Source organism: Taurulus bubalis (assembly GCF_910589615.1).
Source record: "Taurulus bubalis genome assembly, chromosome: 12".
NCBI lineage: Eukaryota > Metazoa > Chordata > Actinopteri > Perciformes > Cottidae > Taurulus > Taurulus bubalis.
The window spans coordinates 26,120,339-26,144,702 of NC_136600.1; the positions used below are offsets into that span (position 1 = coordinate 26,120,339).

General features: G+C 41.3%; 1 protein-coding gene across 1 annotated transcript; it reads right to left on the reverse strand.

Annotated features, from left to right (window-relative positions):
- Positions 1–10,239: 10,239 nt before the first annotated feature.
- rhbg (Rh family B glycoprotein) lies at positions 10,240–18,650 on the reverse strand. The gene is made up of 9 exons (XM_079227702.1): positions 18,469–18,650; positions 18,163–18,313; positions 17,852–17,999; positions 16,906–17,072; positions 15,153–15,290; positions 14,703–14,836; positions 12,324–12,445; positions 11,563–11,636; positions 10,240–10,442 (listed from the first exon to the last, which is right to left on the reverse strand). Exons 1-9 carry the CDS (start codon positions 18,633–18,635, stop codon positions 10,365–10,367), a joined length of 1,179 nt encoding a protein of 392 aa, XP_079083828.1. The 5' UTR covers positions 18,636–18,650; the 3' UTR covers positions 10,240–10,364.
- Between the last annotated feature and the right edge of the window lie 5,714 nt (positions 18,651–24,364).

Below are 24,364 nucleotides of genomic sequence, written 5' to 3' on the forward strand. Positions count from 1 at the left end.
GAAAAAAGGAGGTGAAGGAAATGGGGAACAAACCTCGCAACCAAACACAGAGCGCCTTCAGAAGAGAAAAGGGGAAAACAAAGACACGGAGGTTGGGAACGGCCCCGTCAATGGAGCCGGGTGGCCCTGGTGGCGGGGCGCTGCACGGCCTGTCAGCCGCTCGCTGGCTCGCTCCCCTCTCGCTGATTTATAACACCCGAATTGTTCTCTTTACACAGAGTCGTGAATGGGAGGAAGGAGAAAAAAAAAGAGCCGCCGGCGGCATTATTGATAACCACACAGATGTGTCCAGTTTCGGAACGAACGTCTGACGTTAAATCTCCGGCTAACGGTTTTTGTGTCAGGCTCAATGGAGACGATGGAGGTTTATTGTGAGCCGGAATGTTTGTTTTTTCCGGCGTGTTTCCCGGCGCCGGGTCTCCCAGGTGACGTCTCTTCTTCTCCTCGCCATGAAGACGTCGTCTGAAACCCAGAAGCATACCTTTCCGTTGACGCGTTTGAGCGCTCGTCCTGAGGACCACGGGGGGAAGAAACAAGAAACGAGACAGAAAAGGATCTCTCGAGGAGGCCCGCGCCGCCTCGGCTCCACGTCGCCACCTACTGGTGGTGACTTGGTATCTCCACGCCGTCGCCCCGCCGCGCAGCACGCAGCCCGCCGCATTGTTCGGGCCGAGCTAATTCATCCCAGCAGCTCCCGCTGCTCATTTCTCCCCAAAACCGCTGGCACCGTGCCACGGCCCCCGGAAGCAGCGCGCAAGCTGCACCCGTATCCATACGCCACCGTGGGAGAGCGGCGGGAGGAGAACACAAAAGTAGTGCCATGCTTGTCCCAGTGTGTCATCTGTTCGACACGCCTGATTGGCTTTCACACCGTAGCCTCCTGATTAATATGCAGCCCCGCCTCTCCTCGCCATGAGCTAAGACAAAAGCGTATTGTGTGAGCACCTCCTGTTTAATTACGCTCCAAAAGGGGAGCCGGGTTCTGTGTGTGTGTGTGTGTGTGTGTGTGTGTGTGTGTGTGTTGCATTTATTAATGCATGAGCAGCGACTGTGTGTGTGCAAGCACAAACGTGCAGAATGTGCACCGAGGGAATCATAAAACAAGCACATTCATCGTCATGTCACCCTGCACGTATGCTCCAGTGTGTGTGTGTGTGTGTGTGTGTGTGTGTGTGTCTGAAAACAAGAAGAATTGCATTGCCATAGGGGAGGAGCCGCCGCCGTCCAATCCCACAGGAGAGAGAAAGGGAGAAAGAGAAAAAAGAAGAAGTGTTGTTGCTTGTTGCCTTCATGCAAATTGGCGTCCAATAAAGGTTTTTTTTTTTTGAAGGAGCGCCACAAAGAGGGTTTGTGATGGGAGCGGCGGGAGAATGGGAGAGGTTAGGAGGGGTTATGGGGAGAAGACAGGGACCACATTCCCATCGGCGAAACCCGGAGACATCATGTTGCATTCCTCTTTTTATCCCCCCCCCTCCTTCATCCCTCTCTTCCTCACATTCATGACCCGGTTATTAATTTGGTTGAGATTAGTCACTCGTTAATTAACGCATTTCCCCTCCATCTTTTTTCTCTTCCCCCTCTCGCCGTCTCTTTTGATCGCTTTGGATTTCTTTTCCCTCCTCGGTCTTTTATCAGCAGCGAGCCGTCTTTTCTGTCTTTTTCGCTGATGAGAACACACACACACACACACACACACACACACACACACACACACCCCTCAGGGACCTTTTCAAACGCAGATATTAAAGGCTTAAAGACCAAAATATGACGGTCTGAATTCATAATTTAATGGCATGTGCGCAGATCTGGAGTCAGCACTGATCTCCGCCAAACGACCCGGGACGGCTCGAGTCCCTCATCGTTTAAAAAAAGAAAAAACGCTGGAGAATTTCACACAGTTTCAATCCCTTCAGTTGCTTCTTTTTTCCCGCAGCAACGGAGACGATTACGAGTCTGAACCGTTCTCATGAAGTCAGAGAGGAACCGTCTCTCATGAAGACGAGGAGGTCCAACAGAACGCCGAAGAGAGAGAGGAAAGTGATGCTGGCTGTTAGCTATTAGCTGTTAGCTATTAGCTTTACATTACATTTCATTTAGCTGACGCTTTTATCCAAAGCGACTTACATTTTTTATAGTTTATATACATTTTTTTATCGTAGACACAACAACGGGGAGCAATTAGCTATTAGCTGTTACATATTAGCTAGTAGCTGTTAGCTGTTAGCTGTTAGTTGTTAGCGGTTAGCTCTGACTGAATCAGCTTCCTCTCTGTGGGCTTTCCTGCAAGTTGTTGAACCGGATCGTGGCTTCGAGAGGACGTGACTTTGCTTGAGGGAACGAAATATAATAAATAAATGAAACCGTTAATGTTGCCGTGAAGCATTCCTCTGTGTTTACGTGTCTCTTTGTGGTGGTTTTGTGTCTCATTGTGGTTGTTTTGAATCTATTTGAAGTTTTGTATAGTCGTTTTTGTTTTGAATCTATTTGAAGTGTATTTGTGTGTCTTTGTGGTCGCTTTGTGTCTCATTGTGTTGTTAAGTCAGATTGCAGTTGCTTTTTGTAGTCATCTTGTGTTGTTTTGTAGATGCCTTGTGTCTGTTTTTTGTTGTTTTGTATTATGTCTCTTGTAGTTATCTCGTGTCTCTCTGCAGTCATTTCATTTTTCTTTGTGGTCATTTTGAGTCTCTTCGAGTGACATTTTGTAAGTGAAGGCCGGTGGGGCACTTTGGGCCCCTGGGCCTGTGATGGTAGGCCCCTGGGCCTGTATCCTGTAGACCCCTGTGATGGTAGGCCCCTGGGTCTGTGATGGTAGGCCCCTGGGCCTGTGTCCTGTAGGCCCCTGGGCCTGAGTCCTCTAGGCCCCTGGGCCTGTGTCCGGTAGACCCCTGTGATGGTAGGCCCCTGGGCCTGTGTCCGGTAGACCCCTGGGCCTGTGTCCTGTAGACCCCTGGGCCTGTGTCCGGTAGACCCCTGTGATGGTAGGGCCCCGGGCCTGAGTCCTGTAGGCCCCTGGGCCTGTGTCCTGTAGGCCCCTGGGCCTGTGTCCTGTAGACCCCTGTGATGGTAGGCCCCTGGGCCTGTGTCCTGTAGACCCCTGGGCCTGAGTCCTGTAGACCCCTGTGATGGTAGGCCCCTGGGCCTGTGTCCTGTAGGCCCCTGGGCCTGTGTCCGGTAGACCCCTGGGCCTGTGTCCTGTAGACCCATGGGCCCGTGTCCGGTAGACCCCTGTGATGGTAGGCCCCTGGGCCTGTGTCCGGTAGAACCCTGGGCCTGTGTCCTGTAGACCCATGGGCCTGTGTCCGGTAGACCCCTGTGATGGTAGGGCCCCGGGCCTGAGTCCTGTAGGCCCCTGGGCCTGTGTCCTGTAGACCCCTGGGCCTGAGTCCTGTAGACCCCTGTGATGGTAGGCCCCTGGGCCTGTGTCCGGTAGGCCCTACAAGCCTTATTTTCATGACACAATAAGACTGACGATTCTTTCAGTGCTTGAGGCACCACACGCTCTCTGGAGAGACTTCACATGAAGAATGAAGTTACAACTGAACAGCAAATCAAATGAAAAACACAAAACGTCTGCTCAGTTTGTTCTCAAACAGCTGAGCTGAGTTCACATGGAAAAGAGAGATGCATTTAAAGTCATCTAAACTCTTCTCACTCTCCTTCTGCAGGTGCTCTCTCCCTGCCTCCCTCTCTCTCTCTCCCTCTCTCTCCCTCTCTCTCTCTCTCTCTCCCTCGCTCTCCCACACAGCTAGCCTAGCCTCGCCGCTCCCCTCCGTTCACGTTGCTGACTCGGGCCCCTGGTGAGGCCCCGCTGAGCCTCATGCTCCTCAATGGGCTCACTTCACTCAATTAGCAGGCCATGAAGCCCCGCCCCCTTTGAGTCACGCACCTCCACAATGCTGGAGGCATGCGCGTGGTGGAGGTGTGTGTGTGTGTGTGTGTGTCGGTGGTGTCCAGCCTGCCCCCCCTCCCCTTTCACCCTGGTCTTTCATAAGGAGTGTGTAATAACGGCCTTTGTTGGCTCTTCCCCTGGTAATGGGTCCGGGGGGAGGCCTTGTTAGGGACCTCCAGAGCTCCGGGATTAGAGGCTGTGATCCCTCGCCGTCACAATGGTCACTCAGCAGTGGGAGAACATGATTTCCTCAGATCTTCCTAATTGCAAAAAGCTTCTAAAAGAGCCTAAAATGTGGGTTTTCCTATAGTCATGAAAGGCCCCATGATATAATAACCTCAAGGGTTTAAAGTTAGAGGACCGTAGGAAGATGATTATTAAAGAAAAATGTGTGACAAGAATTGTGTTTATCTTGATGGTATTTGTGTTAAAGGGGAACAATTCACATGCAACACATTTGTGTGCTTACTTTGTTAACAATTCTTCATTTTTAATATAAAACAAATATTGAAGTGGGGATGTTACGACCTTGACTTCAAAGAGCAAATATAGATTTTTAAATGGTTCTCTGTTTGGAACAAAAAATTGTAAATGAAACAATAATTTGTGACTTCTTTGCATTTTAGGGGAAATGGAAATGAAATATAAATCTGAGGGTAAAAACATTGGGGAACGGCATCAACACAAATACATAAATGATGTAAATATGATTTTCCCGCTGCAGAATAAACTCAAAAACTTCATTTTCTGCACATCTCTGCATGTAATAATAATAATGACTTTATTTATATAGCACCTTTAAGAACAAAGTGCTCTCCAGAGAATCAAAGAATAGTCATAACTAAATATATGACTAAATAATAGTCATTAAATAAACCGGTAAACAAAAAGGGCCATAAAGGCAAAGAATACAACAAAACCAAACAAATAACCCAAAAGAGCAAATGGAGTAGAAAACAAACAAACAAACAAATAAAATATAAAAACAGGGGAACAAAATAACTGCATAGTAGATCATAAAATACATAAAAGGACGACATCACTTAAAAGCAAATCTATAAAAATGTGTTTTAAGACGTGATTTAAAAGAAGTTATTGATTCTGAAAGCCTTAATGCTGGTAATGAGTATTTAAAGATACTCCATAACTCATCCGTCCACGCCGCCCTCGCGCTCACAGGGTTTCATGGACCAGAGGCTCTCTGCTCCAGCCGGCCTTCTTTTCTCTTTCGGGCTGGAGCTCAAGTGAAGCACTCTGGGTACTCGTGGAGCGCTGGAGGCCATTTCCCCACCAGTCAAGTGTTTGAAACCTCTCCAGCTGAACAACTTCCTGCTTTAAGCCCCGCCCCCACCGGCTCCATCAGTCACAACCTCTCAGCCTCCGGCCGCCGCTCTAAACCGGGTTTCTGACTGGAACCTGAACGCCACACGGGGCCCCGATGTTTTCTGTGCAGATCTGCTGCTTCAAAGCTAGACATGCAACACAGATTTACATATGTCCTTCACTGATGATGATGATGATGATGATGATGATGACTCAGAGTTGATTGCAGAGATAATTCAGCTTTTTAGCAGCGAGTTGAAAAGTGTTAAATTACCTCTGATGAGGGTGACGCACCAAAGTGTTGATATTTATAGCAGACGGGATAATTATGCAATTCAGAGATTATCTTATGTAACAATGCAGAAAGTTTGGAACTTTATTCTGTGAGAATTTACACTTTTGTTCAACGGGGTTGTTTCCAAGGTGAAGCTTGTGTGTGTGTGTGTGTGTGTGTGTGTGTGTGTGTGTGTGTGTGTGTGTGTGTGTGTGTGTGTGTGTGTGGTAAATATGATTTATTCAGTAAACTGATATATCTTTAACCGAACGCCGCTGTCTGTGGTCTTTTAAACTCTAATGTGGTCGATCATTTAGAATCTCAGGTCTAAGTCAACCAAGCCATCACTAAATTATCCCAACTACAGGTAGACCTCCAGGCGGCTTAAAGAAAAGAACCCAACCATCAATTCAGTTCATGATCTGACACTTATATCTTATTGATTATTTATTGAATAAGCAGCACTGTGCTAGAGAGTTGTGGTATGGGAGCGTGATGCTGTTGAAGGAGGATCATTTATTACACACATGCTGCTGCAAAAGACACCTTCTGATATCATATCTTAAAATATGTTTTTATAACAGACACTAGGAATGTACCTGCCCTAGGGTCTTAGGGGACCCTTTAATATCAGGTCACATGGTACAAATCAAGGAAAACACATGGTATAAATAAAAAAACAAACATGTTAGGTATCAAATTAAACATAAAAATCAGGGCTACAATAATATATAACCCGTATGTACAACCTTTAAACACAACTCATACAATAAATAGGGTTTAGGGTTTAAAGGAAGGCTTTGGTGTTGATCCTCGAGGTCAAACTTCAAGGTCGAGAACACAGTATTTCCTGTAGGAGATAAGTGTGATGTAATCGGGCTGGGACCCCCACAGGGACCAGGGGGTCCTCTGGGAGCCCATTAACCTATTATGTCCCCTCCACCGCATCGCCTCCGAGCCGCAGGCCGAGCCGCAGGCCGAGCCGCAGGCCGAGCCGCAGGAGGCTTCAGCTGCTGGGAACCAGCCGGCGGGGCCCGTTCAAATGCGGGCCCTTGCTCAAGGGCCGCGCGCTAAGAGGTGAGGCGATGAGGTCGAGAGCGTAATGTGGCCCCCTGGATTTACACCTCGTATTCCATTGAAGGAACATGGGGAATTGTGTGTAGTGACAGGATGAGAGTTTTTTTTATGAAAAGAAATCAATCTATGAATGTTGCTGCTGTCATTTACACACATATACGTGTCTTTTTTATTTTAATGTATACGTTGCAAAGAATATGTGCACACATGGCCCGGTGATATTTCATCGCATTACTCACATTTACAATTTTCTTTCAAAGAAAGACAAAACAGAATTCTGGCTGAAATATGACACACTGCAGCTGCAGCTTGGATTTCAAAATAAAAGTTGATTGAGTTAATTTCTACACTTGATTTTCCCCCCAAAATGAAAAGATGCACATTAGTATCAGATTGCAAAAACATAAACATAATCTTCTCCCTCTTCTGTCTTTATTGATAACAGACGTGTGTATTGCAACGAGTATTTTAATTTTCTAGACAGTAAACTTACTCTAAAAAAGCTTTTTATCTGAATAATAATCTGGGTCGAAGCAAAAAGAGGCTTTGTTCTGCAGCCTTTAATCAGCTGTTATTACACAGAAATTAAAACAATTATCATTTCGTCTCTATAATTATAGTGGTGTGTGATACACAGCTATATTTTTATTTTTCCAGGGCCTCCAACATATTGCAGGTATGATGCCAAACAGGCTCATCTCCGGAAGACGTATTAGACAATAGAATAATTATCATAATCATGGATATTTTTCTCTGCATTTTAATTAGCCCTACGAAGCTCAATTAAGCTCTTCAGTGCGAGCGCCATTCAGTAAACAGCTGTCCACCTGTCTTCTGCTTCCTGGGAAAAGGCTGCGGCGCCTGTTCACGCCGAGGAACCGTCACCAGAATGAGGGGCCCCTGCAGCCTGCAAGGGGCCCTCAGCATGAGGGGCGATTACTGCCACAGGAAGGGCCTCGTTAAGGTATGCTAATAGACCAGATATTAAGCGACTGGAATGAGCGTGAGTTTGTTTGTTTGAACAAAGCCAGAGATCAAAAGCATGTTGACACACGTCATCAACAACGTTCACGGATTCACAAGAAGCGAGGAGAACGACAATGATTTTAATTCCGATTGTACATTGGTGGAAATAAATTAAAAATCTACTGATGATTTTAGAGATATTTATTCTTATAAGGAATCCCTTTAAAAAATAAAATCTTTGAAGGCTCTTATTGTGAAGTCATGATTTATACCTGCAGTTTTTTTTTATTGACAACAGTGAATGGAGATTTTATTTAAAGATTAAATGAAAAAAAGTAAACAAGTAAAATGTTGAACTTAATATACAATAGAAGCAAAAAAGATTTTTTTTGTTAATGTCTTCGTATTTTTATATTACGATCCGATCATCTTTTCATCCTGTAAAACAAAATATGACGTGTTACCAACCAATCACATGGAGGTGTAACTCCGCCCACTTTTTAGCTGTTCCATGAAATGTGAGAATTCAATTCAAATCCCTCTTGTTGCTGTACTCCCTACAAGTTATTATTCCATAACTCTACTGACAAACACATCAATATATAATACTATACATGTTCCAGGGTACTCTGCTATGCCCGCATGGCTGAAAGGGTTCAACTCAATGTTTCAGTTCCAGAGATATCAAAACCATGTTGAGTGTTTCTTTTTTAAATGAGACATTATTGCATTTCTTCTTTGGTTTTGTTTCCAATTCATCATTTTAGTTATTGCTTCAGAATTTGAATAATTTTAAGACAAACTTAATGTTGTTTTGTTTCAAACTGTTATAAACTGCGACAATGTAGAAAAATATGTTTCCCTTCAAAAACGTATGTGAGAATGCAGTTCAATGCAATTGTTGCTGAACATTGTTCTAAACATTGTTACTGAACATTGTTCTAAACATTGTTCTAAACATTGTTGCTGAACATTGTTACTGAACATTGTTGCTGAACATTGTTGCTGAACATTGTTACTGAACATTGTTCTAAACATTGTTACTGAACATTGTTCTAAACATTGTTACTGAACATTGTTACTGAACATTGTTGCTGAACATTGTTACTGAACATTATTGCTGAACATTGTTACTGAACATTGTTACTGAACATTATTGCTGAACATTGTTACTGAACATTGTTACTGAACATTGTTACTGAACATTATTGCTGAACATTGTTACTGAACATTGTTGCTGAACATTGTTCTAAACATTGTTGCTGAACATTGTTGCTGAACATTGTTACTGAACATTGTTACTGAACATTGTTACTGAACATTGTTGCTGAACATTGTTCTAAACATTGTTCTAAACATTGTTGCTGAACATTGTTACTGAACATTGTTACTGAACATTGTTCTAAACATTGTTGCTGAACATTGTTACTGAACATTGTTCTAAACATTGTTCTAAACATTGTTGCTGAACATTCTTAGTGAACATTGTTACTGAAAAATGTTCTAAACATTGTTACTGAACATTGTTACTAAACATTGTTATTGAACATGAACATTGTTCTAAACATTGTTACTAAACATTGTTACTGTTATTGTGGACGATTATCTTTCATCACTAATTATTTGCCTCGTCATTCTCGATGCTCAGAGTGAATCTGGTTCAGAAGAAGAGTGTTTCTTCTTCCAGGTGGAGTGAATCACATGTTAGTTATTAATATGTCCTCCTCGTGGCATGAATCACCATCATACAGCCCAGAGGAGCCCATAATCTCACAGGAGCCCCGCTCCTGTGTGAGAGAGGCGGGGTGATCGCTCCACCGCCATGAAGGAACTAATAAGGACCGTCTCCGTCATCACGAGCTGAGGCTTGATCGCTCGCCGCTCTGCCATGTTTTAGAACATGAGTCACGTGACCAAACCCTGTGACCGACTTCCAAAGGACAAAGAAGAAAAACATGAATCGATCAATTATTTCCTTTAAGTTGTTGTTTCTTTCTGTCAATATTGTGATTTTTTCCTCTGTTTTTTAACTACATCTTACACTATTGATACACTTTGATATTACATATTAAATGAGACAAAACACAAAACACACAATTTATTTTGCCAAAAATTCAAATCCAACGTTTTTTTATTGTTGTTTCAAACTGTGAATGTAGCTTTCATCTAATCAGTTAAGGCAAAAGAAAATGTTAAAAAAATCTATCTTTTGCGCCAACAAACAATTAATATAAAAAGGCATTGAACTAGATTATAAGAAAAATAAAATCCCAACCCTAAAGTATCAGGAGATAAACACATAAAAAAACATCTGCATTGTTTTGCATGAAAATCCCATATTTAAAATGAAGGAGAAAAACATAATTGGTTCACAGTAAAAATAAAATAAAAAGTGTAATGTTTTATTTCATATTCAGACTGAATACAGGCTTCTGGTCCTGAAGGAGAATGTTTTTGTCTTTGGTTTATCGAACCGGCTGCTGAAGTTTAATTCTGTCCCCGGTTTAGGAGAAACCATCAGACACATCTCCATCAACGCAGTCTTTCTCTTTTCCCACCAGGCTCAGAGACACGACTCGAGATCGCCCTCTAGTGGCCACAGCGGTCCATAACCTGCACACTGTGTGTGTTTATATTTCTGCAGAGTATAAAATAAGAATTTGAGTCTTTTTTTACATGTAAAAAACAGACTTTTTGCAGTTGACATGAACACGATGCTGGTAAATCTGTATTTTATTCATAATTGTTTTACAACTGAATGAGTGTAACACTGGAGTGCCAGGATGTAAGAAGCTCAGAGTGTGTGTGTGAGTGAGTGTGTGAGAGCGTGTGCGTCTAACTGTTGAGCTTCTCGGTCTCCGCGGTGGTCACGACCGTCAGCTGATCCCCGTGACCCTCCTCCTCCCCCGGCACCTGAGAGACAGAAGACATTGAGTTTCTACACCTTGACCTCCAGCATCGCTTCATCTCCCAGAGTAAACTTGTCTACTTGTGTGTTTTTTAAAGGTGAAGTTACAGAAGCTGCTTCCTGGAGATAATCATCAGATCTTAATTATTTTTTTTAAACTGATGGTAAAGATTAGACAAAAACATTTTAAGCGGTTGTGAAAATATTAGTTTTGTACATTTAATTTATCTTCTATGTCTAAGAATGAGGTTCAGTCGATGCAATTATTTTCATTAAATTCCTTTCTAACGGAAAATCCTCTTTATGTTAAAATAATCTGGTCTGCATGATGATAAATACTCAAACTAAAGCATGACGATGCTGCATGTTGCATTGTGGGGGAATCTAGATGACGTCATCCAGGGTGACGCCCGGTGGCGGTGCGTTTGCGCCCCGTGGTGGTCAGACAGCAGCGCCGCCTCGGCGTGTGGATCTCGGTGCGACGGCGCCACCTGGTGGTCGTCAGCTCTCATGCAACACTCAGAATGAATTCATTCACTGGGAAAGAACTCATTGTGTATATGTTTCCTGTGTATATGTTTCCTGTTAATTAATATGACTTATTAGGGGAAACTGTTAGGAAATATAATAAGAAAAATTACAACAGTTTTTTGTTTTTATAATTTCCTACTATTCTGGCAAAGAGAACATTAGTTTGGTACTAATTAATTAAAGGTACCTTTTCAATTCAATCAATTTAATCCCAATACATATTCATGTATTATTGTATTCTCTATTGACAGACAGTTTGTTGTTTCTCTCTTGCTTGAAGATAAATGTCTAATTTGTTTGAGGACCTTCTGTTAAATAAAATGACTTCATAGAAAGTGCAGAAATTTATACGGTTTATATTTCCCTACTACCAAATGACTGTCCAGGAAGTTTTCTGTTCAGGAAACTATTACAGAATAAATCGTCACCATTAAGTACAAATACAACAATTTATTTTCTAATTGCTTTCCTACATTTCCAACAAAGACTTTTTAAAATCCATTTAAAGGGTGATTTTAATATGAATGTATTGTTGTATCGAGCCTGTAGCGATGCATTCTCAGACCTAACAGGAGGTTTATAAAGCCGACTCACCTCCCAGTAGATGCTGTCCTCGTAGCAGATGCTGTCTGGAGGAGCGCCGAAGATGGGGAGCTTCAAAATGAACCCTGAAGGAGAAGAGATCCGTTATGGAGCAGCAGAGGAGATCCGTTATGGAGCAGCAGAGGAGATCCGGTACCTCGGCTTCATGAGACAACACTCTGTCTGTTCACAATGCATTCATAACCTCATTTATACTACATGTATTAATAAAAACATGGAGGAAATGTTTTTGGTTTGTGACTGTTGTCGTTTTTTGTGAGATTTCATAAATCCACTTTCAAGTCAACAAAACGAAACAATAATTTTGAACCTGGCTTTATATAATATTTAGATATTTAAGTTCTGGAAATGTATGACAAACAGCACATTTGCCTAGTTTGCATATTAAAACATACTTTTTCAGAAAACTTGTATAACCCAAAACATATTGTCTTATTATAAGAACTCAACTGGAAAAGTTCCCAGATGAAATCTATTATTTATTTTGACCATATTAAACCCTTTTTAACCCTAATAACCCTAACCCCTAATCCTATGTATTGTTTGAGTTGTGTTTAGAGGTTGTACATGAGGATTATATATTATTGTAGCCCTGATATTTATGTCTAATTTGATACTTAACATGTTTTTTTGGGGGGGGGAGGAGGGGGGGGGGGTTATACCATGACTTTTACTTGATTTTCCTGATATAGAAGGGACTCAACAGGTTGTTGCTCAAACGTTCTTCATCAGTGAGGAAGACGAAGACCTACCGACGATCAGCCCGCCCAGCAGGGCGATGCCCAGGGTGACGGCGAGGGAGATGGCCTGACGCACGCCCTGGAAGGACGCATCGATGTCGCCGCTCGCCACGTCGGGGAACACGTCGTCCATGCTGGAAAACACAACGACGACAACAACAACAACAACAACAACAACAACAGAGATGTTTGTGTTCGAGACTCAAAGAAGAAGCTCTGAGGAGAAGCTGCAGGAGGAGCGACACACACTCTACACACTCTCTACACACTAAACACACACTCTACACATAATACACACACTCTGAACACACACTCTACACACACTATCCACACTCTGAACACACACACTACACACTAAACACACACTATACACACTCTACACACACTCTATACACTAAACACACACTATACACACACTAAACACACACTCTACACACTAAACACACACTAAACACACACAACACACACTCTACATACACTCTACACACTATACACACACTAAACACACACTATACACACACTAAACACACACTATACACACACTAAACACACACTCTACACACTAAACACACACTAAACACACACTCTAACACTAAACACACACTAAACACACACTATACACACACTCTACACACACTATACACACACTAAACACACACTCTACACACTAAACACACACTAAACACACACTATACACACACTAAACACACACTCTAACACTAAACACACACTAAACACACACTCTACACACACTATACACACACTAAACACACACTCTACACACTAAACACACACTAAACACACACTATACACACACTAAACACACACTCTACATACACTCTACACACACTATACACACACTAAACACACACTATACACACACTAAACACACACTCTAACACTAAACACACACTCTACACACACTAAACACACACTAAACACACACTCTACACACTAAACACACACTAAACACACACTCTAACACTAAACACACACTCTACATACACTCTACACACTAAACACACACTCTACACACACTATACACACACTAAACACACACTCTAACACTAAACACACACTAAACACACACTATACACACTAAACACACACTAAACACACACTATACACACACTAAACACACACTAAACACACACTATACACACTAAACACACACTAAACACACACTCTACACACACTAAACACACACTCTAACACTAAACACACACTCTACACACACTCTACACACACTAAACACACACTCTAACACTAAACACACACTCTACATACACTAAACACACACTATACACACACTAAACACACACTCTAACACTAAACACACACTCTAACACTAAACACACACTCTACACACTCCTGAAGGTCTAAACACACACATATTGAGATGTGGACGTTCAGGACGAACCACTGCAGCTGTTTTTGGTCCTGAGTTAGTGCTTGTTGAAGTCCACATGCACACAATAAAGATGATGAAATACTTAGTTATGTTTCATAAAGATGATGAAATACTTAGTTATGTTTAATAAAGATGATGAAATACTTAGTTATGTTTAATAAAGATGATGAAATACTTAGTTATGTTTCATAAAGATGATGAAATACTTAGTTATGTTTCATAAAGATGATGAAATACTTAGTTATGTTTCATAAAGATGATGAAATGCTTAGTTATGTCCAAATCAGTGCCACGCCCCATTTCTCATCTTTTTCCGAGAAAAAAAAGTGTGTTTTAAAAACGGCACCTTGAATTTCTCAACAACCACAAAGTCGATTCAATTCATTTAAATTGCTAAAATATCGTAACTCTTGTGAGATGCGGTAAAACAAATTAAAAATAATCGTTAAGTTTAATTATTTACGTAAACAACCCCTTACAACGTCAGGTTTCAGACGGCACATAGAAGCAGCTGATCATTTTGATACGAGGGTCGACTAGATGTCTACATTTTTTAACCGAAAAACATGTTTATTTGACTGTATATGCTTCATAACATGCATATGCTTTCCTGCATTGTGTTTATTGTTGCAGATTTCGATGCTTTAGGTCTTAATCTTTCTAAAAAGGCGCACTATTAGTCGATGGCAGTAGTCTCTGGAGCTCTCGATGATCCTTTTTGATAAATCTTGCTACTCATGCTGGATGTTTATAGTTATGATCAAAATATCTTTTAAAAGGGATTTCTTTTTGCACAAATACATTTTCCCCCAAGACTTTCAATGACAAAATGCATATAAATAAACACAATTATTGGAATTAATTTTGGAACCCAGGGGAAAAGAGGTCCCATGCAGGGTCTGTGGTTTTAATAAAGATGAGGTTTAATGGTATATCCATGAAGGTGTGTTTCATGTCAACATCTCAAATTAAATATTTACCCTTTTCCATAAACCTCTGTGGTTGCCACGGCAGCAGTGACCGCGCCCACGATGGCGCCCAGGATGCCGGGCATGCCGTGCAGGTTGTGAACGCCACAGGTGTCCTGGATCTTCAGCTTGTCCTCCAGGATGGGCTGGAGGGAGAGAAGAGGAAGAAGAGGAAGAAGAAGAAGAAGAAGAAGAAGAAGAAGAAGAAGAAGAAGAAGAAGAAGAAGAAGAAGAAGAAGAAGAAGAAGAAGAAGAAGAAGAAGAAGAAGAAGAATTTAATGACCAACTTTAACATCAGGCCGAGGTTTAAAATAAGACTTTTGGCTAAAATAAATAAATACATTTTATTTTGTTATATTCATATTTATATACAAATTAATACATAAATATATAATGTAAAGTTTGGGGTCCTTTATTCCTCAGTACCATCCGTGTCTTAATCCTAAACTGAACCTTGCTCACCGAGAGGTACTTGAAGCCCAGGACAGAGATGATGCCGGCCAAGAAGCCGACGATCATGGAGCCGTACGGCGTCAGCATCATTTCACCGGCGGTTCCTGCGGCGACGCCACCGGCCAGTGCGGCGTTCTGGATGTGCACCTGGAGGGCAGGAAGAGAAGCGCTCTTTGACTTTTTAGGGAGAGGCTCTTAAAGAGACAGGTGCGTAATAAACCGGAGTGTTTCAGACAGACAGTGAATACAGGTACTGTACTGTATATTCAGGCAGACTTGTGAGAACAATTCTAGTGTTTTTTTTAACAGTAATGCATGTAAACATGTTCTAGTAGAAACCCCAAATACAAGCTGACAATGAGCCGGATATGTGACTCAATCTGAGAAGTGTTGAACGTTTTTCAGATGCTTTTCTGAGAGAATACACACTCAGGGTCTGATCACTATCAGCACAGGAATGTCCCGTCTTCATATCTGGATGATTAACTGGTGACAGCGATCATGCTCTGCTTGAGCCTCCGTGGGATTGAACCACAACGCACATTTTCTATGTTGGGAGGGAGTGTATGTCTTCAAGTGACACATCCATCATCTTTTTATCTTTTGAGTAATTCTGTCACGAGTTTGAACTCTGATAAGATCCACCCTGCAGGATGTTACCAAACCATCTCTAGTTTTTGGGATTCTTGGGTCTCATTTTTACCTTTTAAGGAAGACTGAGCAATTGTTATATAAAACTGTAAATCATAGCTTGTTTTATGAAAAAAAGGCTGTATTTGGATGTATTGAACAATTGAACACCATAAGTAATATACAAGTGAAATATATGGTTTGGTACATGAGAAAATTAAAATGTTGGAGCCTGAATGTTCTCTGTTCTAAACCCTCTCTAACTTTGTTCTGCTTCACTTTATCAAAGTCAACTTTTGCAGAGAGAATGTTCACATTGTGTTATGATTTGGGTTAGTGAATGTTCACATATTGTGTTATGATTTGGGTTAGAGAATGTTTACATATTGAGCTATGATTTGGGTTAGTGAATGTTCACATATTGTGTTATGATTTGGGTTAGAGAATGTTCACATATTGTGTTATGATTTGGGTTAGAGAATGTTCACATATTGAGCTATGATTTGGATTAGAGAATGTTCACATATTGAGCTATGATTTGGGTTAGAGAATGTTCACATATTGAGTTATGATTTGGGTTAGAGAATGTTCACATATTGAGCTATGATTTGGGTTAGAGAATGTTCACATATTGAGCTATGATTTGGGTTAGAGAATGTTCACATATTGAGCTATGATTTGGGTTAGAGAATGTTCACAAATTATCTATGATTTGGGTTAGAGTTGGACCTTACAGCTGCATCATTTCAAAGAAATAATCATCCTGAAAGTGATATTTTTATAGGCGAACCTGAAACCTTTTCATTTTTTCTGTGTGTCATCTTCATTTACTCTTAACCAGTAACATATAGACTGATATTTACACATCTGAACTAAATCTCACATGTGTACCTTTTATTATAACACCAACATTATTCAAATAGCCCTAGTGGTTGCAGAGATATACCCTTTTTAGTTTGGGGATGACATTTTTCGGGGAAAGGGCCTAAAAATAGGTTGGTTTTCTATTGGTTTTAATCTGATTTATTGGGAACTCGAAGTCGTCATATTTTACTCAACAAGCTGAGAGTCCCTCTCTGGGAGGAAGCCTTTTTTTCCTCTGTTCGATCCGGACCATCAGCAGTGACCTCACCATGTCCAGCTTGCCGTCGTGTGCCGTGATGGCGGACATGCCGTACGTGGACAGCGTGCAGGCTGCCAGGGAGTAGTAGGTGTTCATGGCCGTGCGGTGCTGGTCGTCTCCGTGAGCCGTGACGGCAGAGTTGAAGCTGGGCCAGAACATCCACAGGTAGATGGTGCCTGAGAAGCACAGCAGCATTCAGTTGGGTTTATTACTACAGAAGAGGTTCAAGATGCATTGGGCGACTCCTTATTCATTTACTGTGATTACAAACAGCAAGAAACATGTTTTCCAGCCAGTGTGAGATTTAATTGGGGGGGGTAAAAGATATTCGGACGGACCTCAATTTCAGCGTGACTGATGGAGGAGCCTTTGTTCCAACTGATATCATAAACAAAAAACATTGCTGTCATTCTGCATAATAATTAGCCATGTGCATTTTTTGTGTATTTTTGGAGCAATGGACCTTTATTTGTGTGTATTTTCGGTATCACTGGTCTTCAGACAAATGGGCTTTCACTCCAATGAGATATTGGTATTTCGTAATAATGTGCCTTGGGACAATTGCGCAGCCCCCTTCTCAACACCCCATAATGTACGACAAACACCACGACGACCTCAACAACAACATGAAGGACAATATATGGCTTAAGTTCTCCTAGAAACTGGAAGGGGGAAGATAAAGTAGCTGATAGGTACTTGCAAATGTTAACTGTTGGTCAAGGAAATGGGACGGGCCACAAAAGAGAACGTTAGCTTTAGCATCAAATGTGGGGTCTGATTTGTTTATGTATTGTGTGCTTGGGAGGGGGTTTATTGTGGGGAGTAGACACAAGCTCCATTTAGAAGGAATGGGCCTCGTTGACCAACATGAAACACAGCAATGTGGATAATTCACACTGGACCCGCGTGAACATTTCTAGGATAGTGAAACGATAAAACTAAAGCTTCGGTTTACCGATCATAGCGAACAGGTCAGAATGGTACACCGAGCTGTTCCTGTGTTTGCTCTTGTTCAGGTTGGGCCGGTACAGGACTCGGGTCACCATGAGGCCGAAGTAGGCTCCAAAGGTGTGGATGGTCATGGAGCCTCCGGCATCTTTAGCCTGCAACAAAGTAAGCCACAATACGGATTGCAAAAAATTATATATTTGACATTTTTCTTATCTTTGGTTCTCGGCCTCCTGCAGATCACACAACAGACACATGGACATCTTTAGCTAATTACTTCCATAGTTTATATCTCTTGATGATGTTTTTGTAGCTCACCCCAAGAGCGGACAGCAGGACGAACTCATTGACAGCAAACAGCGTGACCTCGAAAATCGCCATGACCAGCAGCTGGACGGGGCTGGTTTTACCCAAAACGGCTCCGAACGAGATGAGCACAGCGCCGGTGCAGAAATCAGCATTGATCATACTGAAAGAAACAGAGTTTGATAGAAAACATCACGAGAGTATTGTGTGCAGGGTCGAGACAAAAGGAAAAGCAACTTGTAGAGCAACTTGCCCAGCCTGTTGCTTGTGTCAGTGGCATTCATGCATTCATAGATGTACAGCGTGGTTACCACGTACCTCTCCACCCCGATGTGGATCTTGCCTCCATGCATGCCGTGGAAGAAGCCCTGCATGAGCGTGGCCCACTGAATGGAGAAGGCTGCGATCAGGAAGTTGAAGCCCACGCTGCTGAAGCCGTAGCGCTGCAAGAAGGTCATGAGGAAGCCGAAACCGATGAAGATCATCACGTGCACGTCCTGGAAACCTAAAATGATGAAGGAAAACACCGGCTGAGATTACGGAGGTTGTGGAGGGCCTGGCGGACCAGTGCTTTGTGTTAGTTGTGGCCTTTTTTTGTTATTTATTGTATATGACGGAGAGGCAACATGGACCCAGAAGTAGCACATCGACCAAAACATGAACGAAAAGTGGAGTTCCACAGGGCTCCGTCCTGGGCCCACTACTTTGAAGTCCTCACAATGTTTTAGTTTTACTCTCCTGAGAAACATATAAGCAAAAGAACTGATTGTCTTTGCAGATGAAACTCAACTCTCAATAGGTGACCATCCCGGTTTCACCAAAGGGCCGATGGAGGACAATTTGTAAGTCATTTGGCGTACAATGAAAACGGCGTACTTGCTTTTTGGGCGCCATTTTACGTCATGTAGTCTGTACTAACTGCAATGTAAATGCTAATCTATTGTTATAATTGACTCTAGGGCTGCAACAAACAATTATTTTCATTATGTATTGTCCTCCCGAATACTTTCTTGATTAATTGATTAGGATATCTATGAAATATCAAACATAACATTTTGCGGAAACCAAAGTGAGGTCTTCAAACTGCATGTTTTGTGCAACCAACGTCCAAAGCCCAAAGATATGAGTAAAAGCAGCAAATTATCTCATTTTTAGAATCTGGAACCATTTGATTTATGGCATTTTGGCTTTAAAATAATTGCCGTACATTTTTGTCATTTAACCAATGGATTAATTGACCAATACACCTCTAATTGACTCTGATGTAACTTTTCATTTATCTTTGAGAATGCCACATTCGTTAAAATGAATATGTCTATTTACAATTAAAACCAATTATTGTAGTACTCTCCTCCCCTGTTCTGACCTCAAACTTAAAGATGACGAGTTATTATGAGAATTACTAAAAGGTGAAAAAAAAAAATTTCACCAACTTGTTTGAAGACTTGTTTTCAATGAAAAGCTTTTTGGCAAAAGGAGTCATTTAGATCAACCTCACATTATCTGCTCCTCCAAAAGCCTCCATCAACAAAAACACCAGATTGCTGCCAACAACTGAGTCACTCGAGGGCTTTTGTCACTGAACACAGCGTCGCTCTGTGAACCAGCACAGTTACATAAGCGCCGGTCAATGGGGACTTGGACTGGGGCGACTGGGCAGCCGGTGTCCCCGTTGGCATTTTGGCCCAGTTGCATAAACCAATATCCATTTAATAAATGATTTGGTTTAATCCGTTGGGGCGAAAAACTTTAATTTGTATTTTTGCTAAAGTTTTCATTAAAGTTGACGACTTTTTGAAGCCAAGAATTTCCACAAAATGAGAGAGATTTATGTTTTCCCTCAATTATTTCATGCCTTAAGGGTAAAGAAAAAAAGTCTTTCATTTTTGAAATATTCTTGCTGACTTTCAATGCTTTGTCATTGTTGAGCGGCTTTTAAACTATCCTGACTCAACATGTATGGTAACCCTCCTTCAGTGCAACCTCAGATCTTTAGTGATAATCACTCAAATTGTTCGTATAGCTTAGAACAGTTCTGATTATTAAAAAAATATTAGTATGTGCAGACAAATATAAGAAATAAATGTAGTAAGTAATAAGTAAAGTGATTTTATACCACCTAATTTTCCTCAGAAGTCTTTAAATGCCTGTAAATAACTGTCAATATTAATAATTCACCATTAAAAGAAATGATTTACACCATAAATAAAGCTTTCAACTCAGCCTGTCTCTTTAAATCTCTATTTGATTTGTAAACGTAGCTTATAGGTAATTGAGAATGCACTTTGGTTGTCTGGGAACATCATTGTATGGAGAACCCGCATGAGGGAGACTTCTGTGAAGCAGATCTTCAGTCGCCGCCCTTATCTCACAGGACGTCCAGCACAGACAACACACTGACTGAGACCATGGTGGGTTCACAGGCTGCCCTTCAGATAACCTGCAGATAATGAACTCGTCTGTGTGTTGTACAGGTTTTTGTCCAGGTGAGGATGCCGGATGGAGGTTGCGTAAACACAATGCATGAAACATGAAAGCCAACCGCCGTTCCAGCTCCCGTGACAGCGGAGGTGTCGGGTTAAAGATTGTCCCACGCCGTTAAAATCCAATGGACCTTAAACTCTCTGCTCTTGTTTGTTCTAACCTCAGACTCTGTTTCCTTCTGAAACAGTCTGTTCAGCCAAACGGGCAAACAACGACACAACGCTGTTGCCTCATAACATCTTAAGAAACGGGCTCCGTTGGATAGTTGGGTGACGACTGCGGGTCGCAACCCGTCTTCTACCAACTGCCCTTCATCTCGCCTCGACCAAGGTCCTTTAGTTCGGCTAAACTTTGTTTCCGGTTGGAGACGTTGTGGGTTCAATTTGATGATTTTACATATTTTTCCAAATGGAATTCCACCAACGACAAATTTTGACCCGAGGAAGGCGCTAGATGATGATTCATCCTCTGGGGAACACGAATGTCTGTGCTTCAGTCTGGACCAAAGTGAGGGACAGACCAACCACCCAAATATGAAAATATATATAATATATAAATATAGTTAATGTCTCAAATGTAAAAATCCACCAATTTGTTGGCGCTGTCACACTTTCCCAACAACCAAAAGAGGTTGTTTTTCTTAAAGGGCCAGTGTGCAGCATTTCAGGGAATCCATTAGCAGAATGGGAAGATGATATTTATAATGTATAATTCATCAGTGTACAAGAGGCAAAACAATCAAACACTGGCTCTCAAGAGAGAGTTGCACGTAGTAAACATTACTCACATTGCTGCAGACTTTGGGAAGGGAGAAATGTGCTGCGGGGTATTCAGCTGGTTGCAATCTGCAACCGCACCACCATCTCCTGCACACTGTCCCTTTAAGGGTCTTTGAAATCCACATTGTCAAACGCTTCTTCAAACAGGTATGTCAGATGTCAACCTCAGGCCCAGAGGACAAACGTCAAGCGTTGAAACACATCAACGTTTGCATACCAAGCCAAGAGGCTGCTAATTCCCTTTAAGAGCTTTAATTAAAAACTGTATGTTCACCGTGTGAATAAGTGAAATCTAATTTACCACCAGAACAAACAATCTGACATTTTTTATGCAAGCAGAAAAAAAAGTGTTTTCTTCCTCTGTGGAAAGTTCAAGCATTCAGCGACTCTTTTTGGGTCATGTTTGCAGTTCCACGTGAACCTGAGTTTTGTGTTTCTTTTATACCTTCATTAGATCCCACAACCTGCTGCTGTGTTTATAAGTTGTGTCTCAGTAGTAATGTCAGAAAACATGTTCATACGCATCGCTTCACTTCACGTTTAGATCCGACTACTTTCTCTCTTTTGAGGGATTTCTATTGCACTTTTATGGAATAATTAAAAGGTTTGTTGTAATTATATCTTGTGAATGATTTGAATCATTGTGAAAACATGAATGCTGAAAATGGTCAAAATTCAAACGTACTGGAGTATGTTTGAATTTGAAACACACACACACACACACACACACACACACACACACACACACACACACACACACACACACCTGGGAGAGAGGGAGACGCCCAGCTTAACGTTCGACAGGCTCTGAGGAGTTAGGACACGCCCACCAGCCCTCAGTCGTTACTTCTAAAGGTGGAACTTTGAGTTAATAGTTAGTTATTAGTTAAGTTTTTGTCACAACTGCAAACGGAAGAAACTAAGAAATGTAAAATAAATGTGGTTGTTTGCAAACATTTCTAATTATCAATTAAAGATATTTCCTGATTATTTTGGTTTAAAAAAAAAACGGTGTGTATTTTGCTTTTGGATAATTATCACACATATTTTAAGAATGTGGTTCAATGATGTCGTCTTCTAAATGTTTTTCTGACTTTGAAGTATAAAATCCAACGCAAGTTTATGCAACCAATGACACATTCACATATTCACACTTCACGGCTATGAAGTCATTGTAGGCAGATCATGCCAAAGATTAGGGTTAAAACAAATTTAAAAAGCAGCTTTAAATTCTGTGTAGTCAGTGTCAGTGGATAGAAAATGTGTTTTATGAAAGCAGTAATGAGCATTTTGCAGCCTGTAATCAACGCCTTGTGTTTTCCCTCCATCCCTTTATGTTCTACACCATCAATCCATATAAATCAGGACATTAATGATCAATGGATCGGCCTCTGTGGGACGGCAGTGGACTGGAAGACATCTCTGTGAAATGTTCGCTCAGAGAGAATGGGACCCGTCCAATTAGAGCTGAGCAGCTTCTCCTCTCGTCCCACAGAACGAGGACGAGGTAACAATAAGTACCCTGAATGTGTAAATGAGTGGAAGTGGCATACTTACAGCTTCATGAAATCACTGAGGGAGCATGTGAGGGAGGAAAGCATGTCGGTGTTAGAGAGGCTCGTTTAGCATTATTAGCAAAATACACGAAAAGTGGATTATCCTTCAGCGCTAAAAAGGATACACATGAAAGATTTCACGCCAAAAGACAAAAAGTGGCTTCAGGTGAGAAAATGTGAGCTGATTTAAGACCTGATAAGTTTTTTTTTACATTGCTTTACTGATATTTGATCTATATTCAAAGGACGCTGATGGTTTAGTTGTGAACCCCAAAATAAACATTTACTTTACTCTTTTTACTTAACGTTGTTGCGCTTGTTACGTAACATTACGTAAGAAAGTCAGCTTTCTGTGTTTGTTATTTATACATACGCTACTACATTGTTGCGCTACGTTGTTGTGCTACGTTGTTGTGCTACGTTGTTGCGCTACGTTGTTGCGCTACGTTGTTGCGCTACGTTGTTGCGCTACGTTGTTGCGCTACGTTGTTGCGCTACGTTGTTGCGCTACGTTGTTGCGCTACCTTGTTACGCTATCTTCTTACGCTACCTTGTTAAGTTACATTGTTACATTTTTAAGTTTCGTTGTTGTGTTGCATTGTTACGTTCCGTTGTTTCTTTATGTTTTTTTATGTCACATTATGTTATTATGTTATTAATTGAACACAAATCATAATCTTTTCTTTAACCATAACCAAGTAGTTTGTGGCCTAAAACTAACTAATTATTTCACAATATTAACCCAAAGTGGTATTGTGCGTTTCTGCAAGCGTGATCTGAGGTTGATATGAAATATATTTATGAAACACATTTATGGTAGCGTCGACATTAAATGCATCCATGCTTTAAAGAAACGTACATTGCCAACATTTCTGCCGACTGGGTGGGGCCCAAATGCAATTCTGCATTATTAATAGAAACTGTAAATAACAACAAATTCAAAAATCGTTTTTTGGCTCCTATTAATTAAATATAATGCTGACTTTCTTTCCCCCTTGCATTTGAAAATCTTTTGGCTTGATTTAGTTCCTCCGTTCCTCGAAAAGGAGCTAACGCCAGAATCAAGTCAAGTCAAGTCAACTTTATTTATCAAAAATGCCGCATGTGCAAGACATACAGAAATTTGAAATGACGTTTCCCTCTTATCCCTGGTGTAACAGTATTTAAACATGAAACACAAAATACAGATAAAAATAAATAATGAATGGCATTATGGGGATGGTAGTCAATGTCTTTTCTTCAATAAACTATTTCTTGGAGGACAAGTTGCTAGATTAGCTGTACTGCGGTTTAAAAAAGAAGATCAAAGCACCATGAATCTCATCTGCACAATGTCACAAAATCTGCTAAAAAAATTCCACATCAAAGCACTCAATCCCATCAATTTGGCCACGT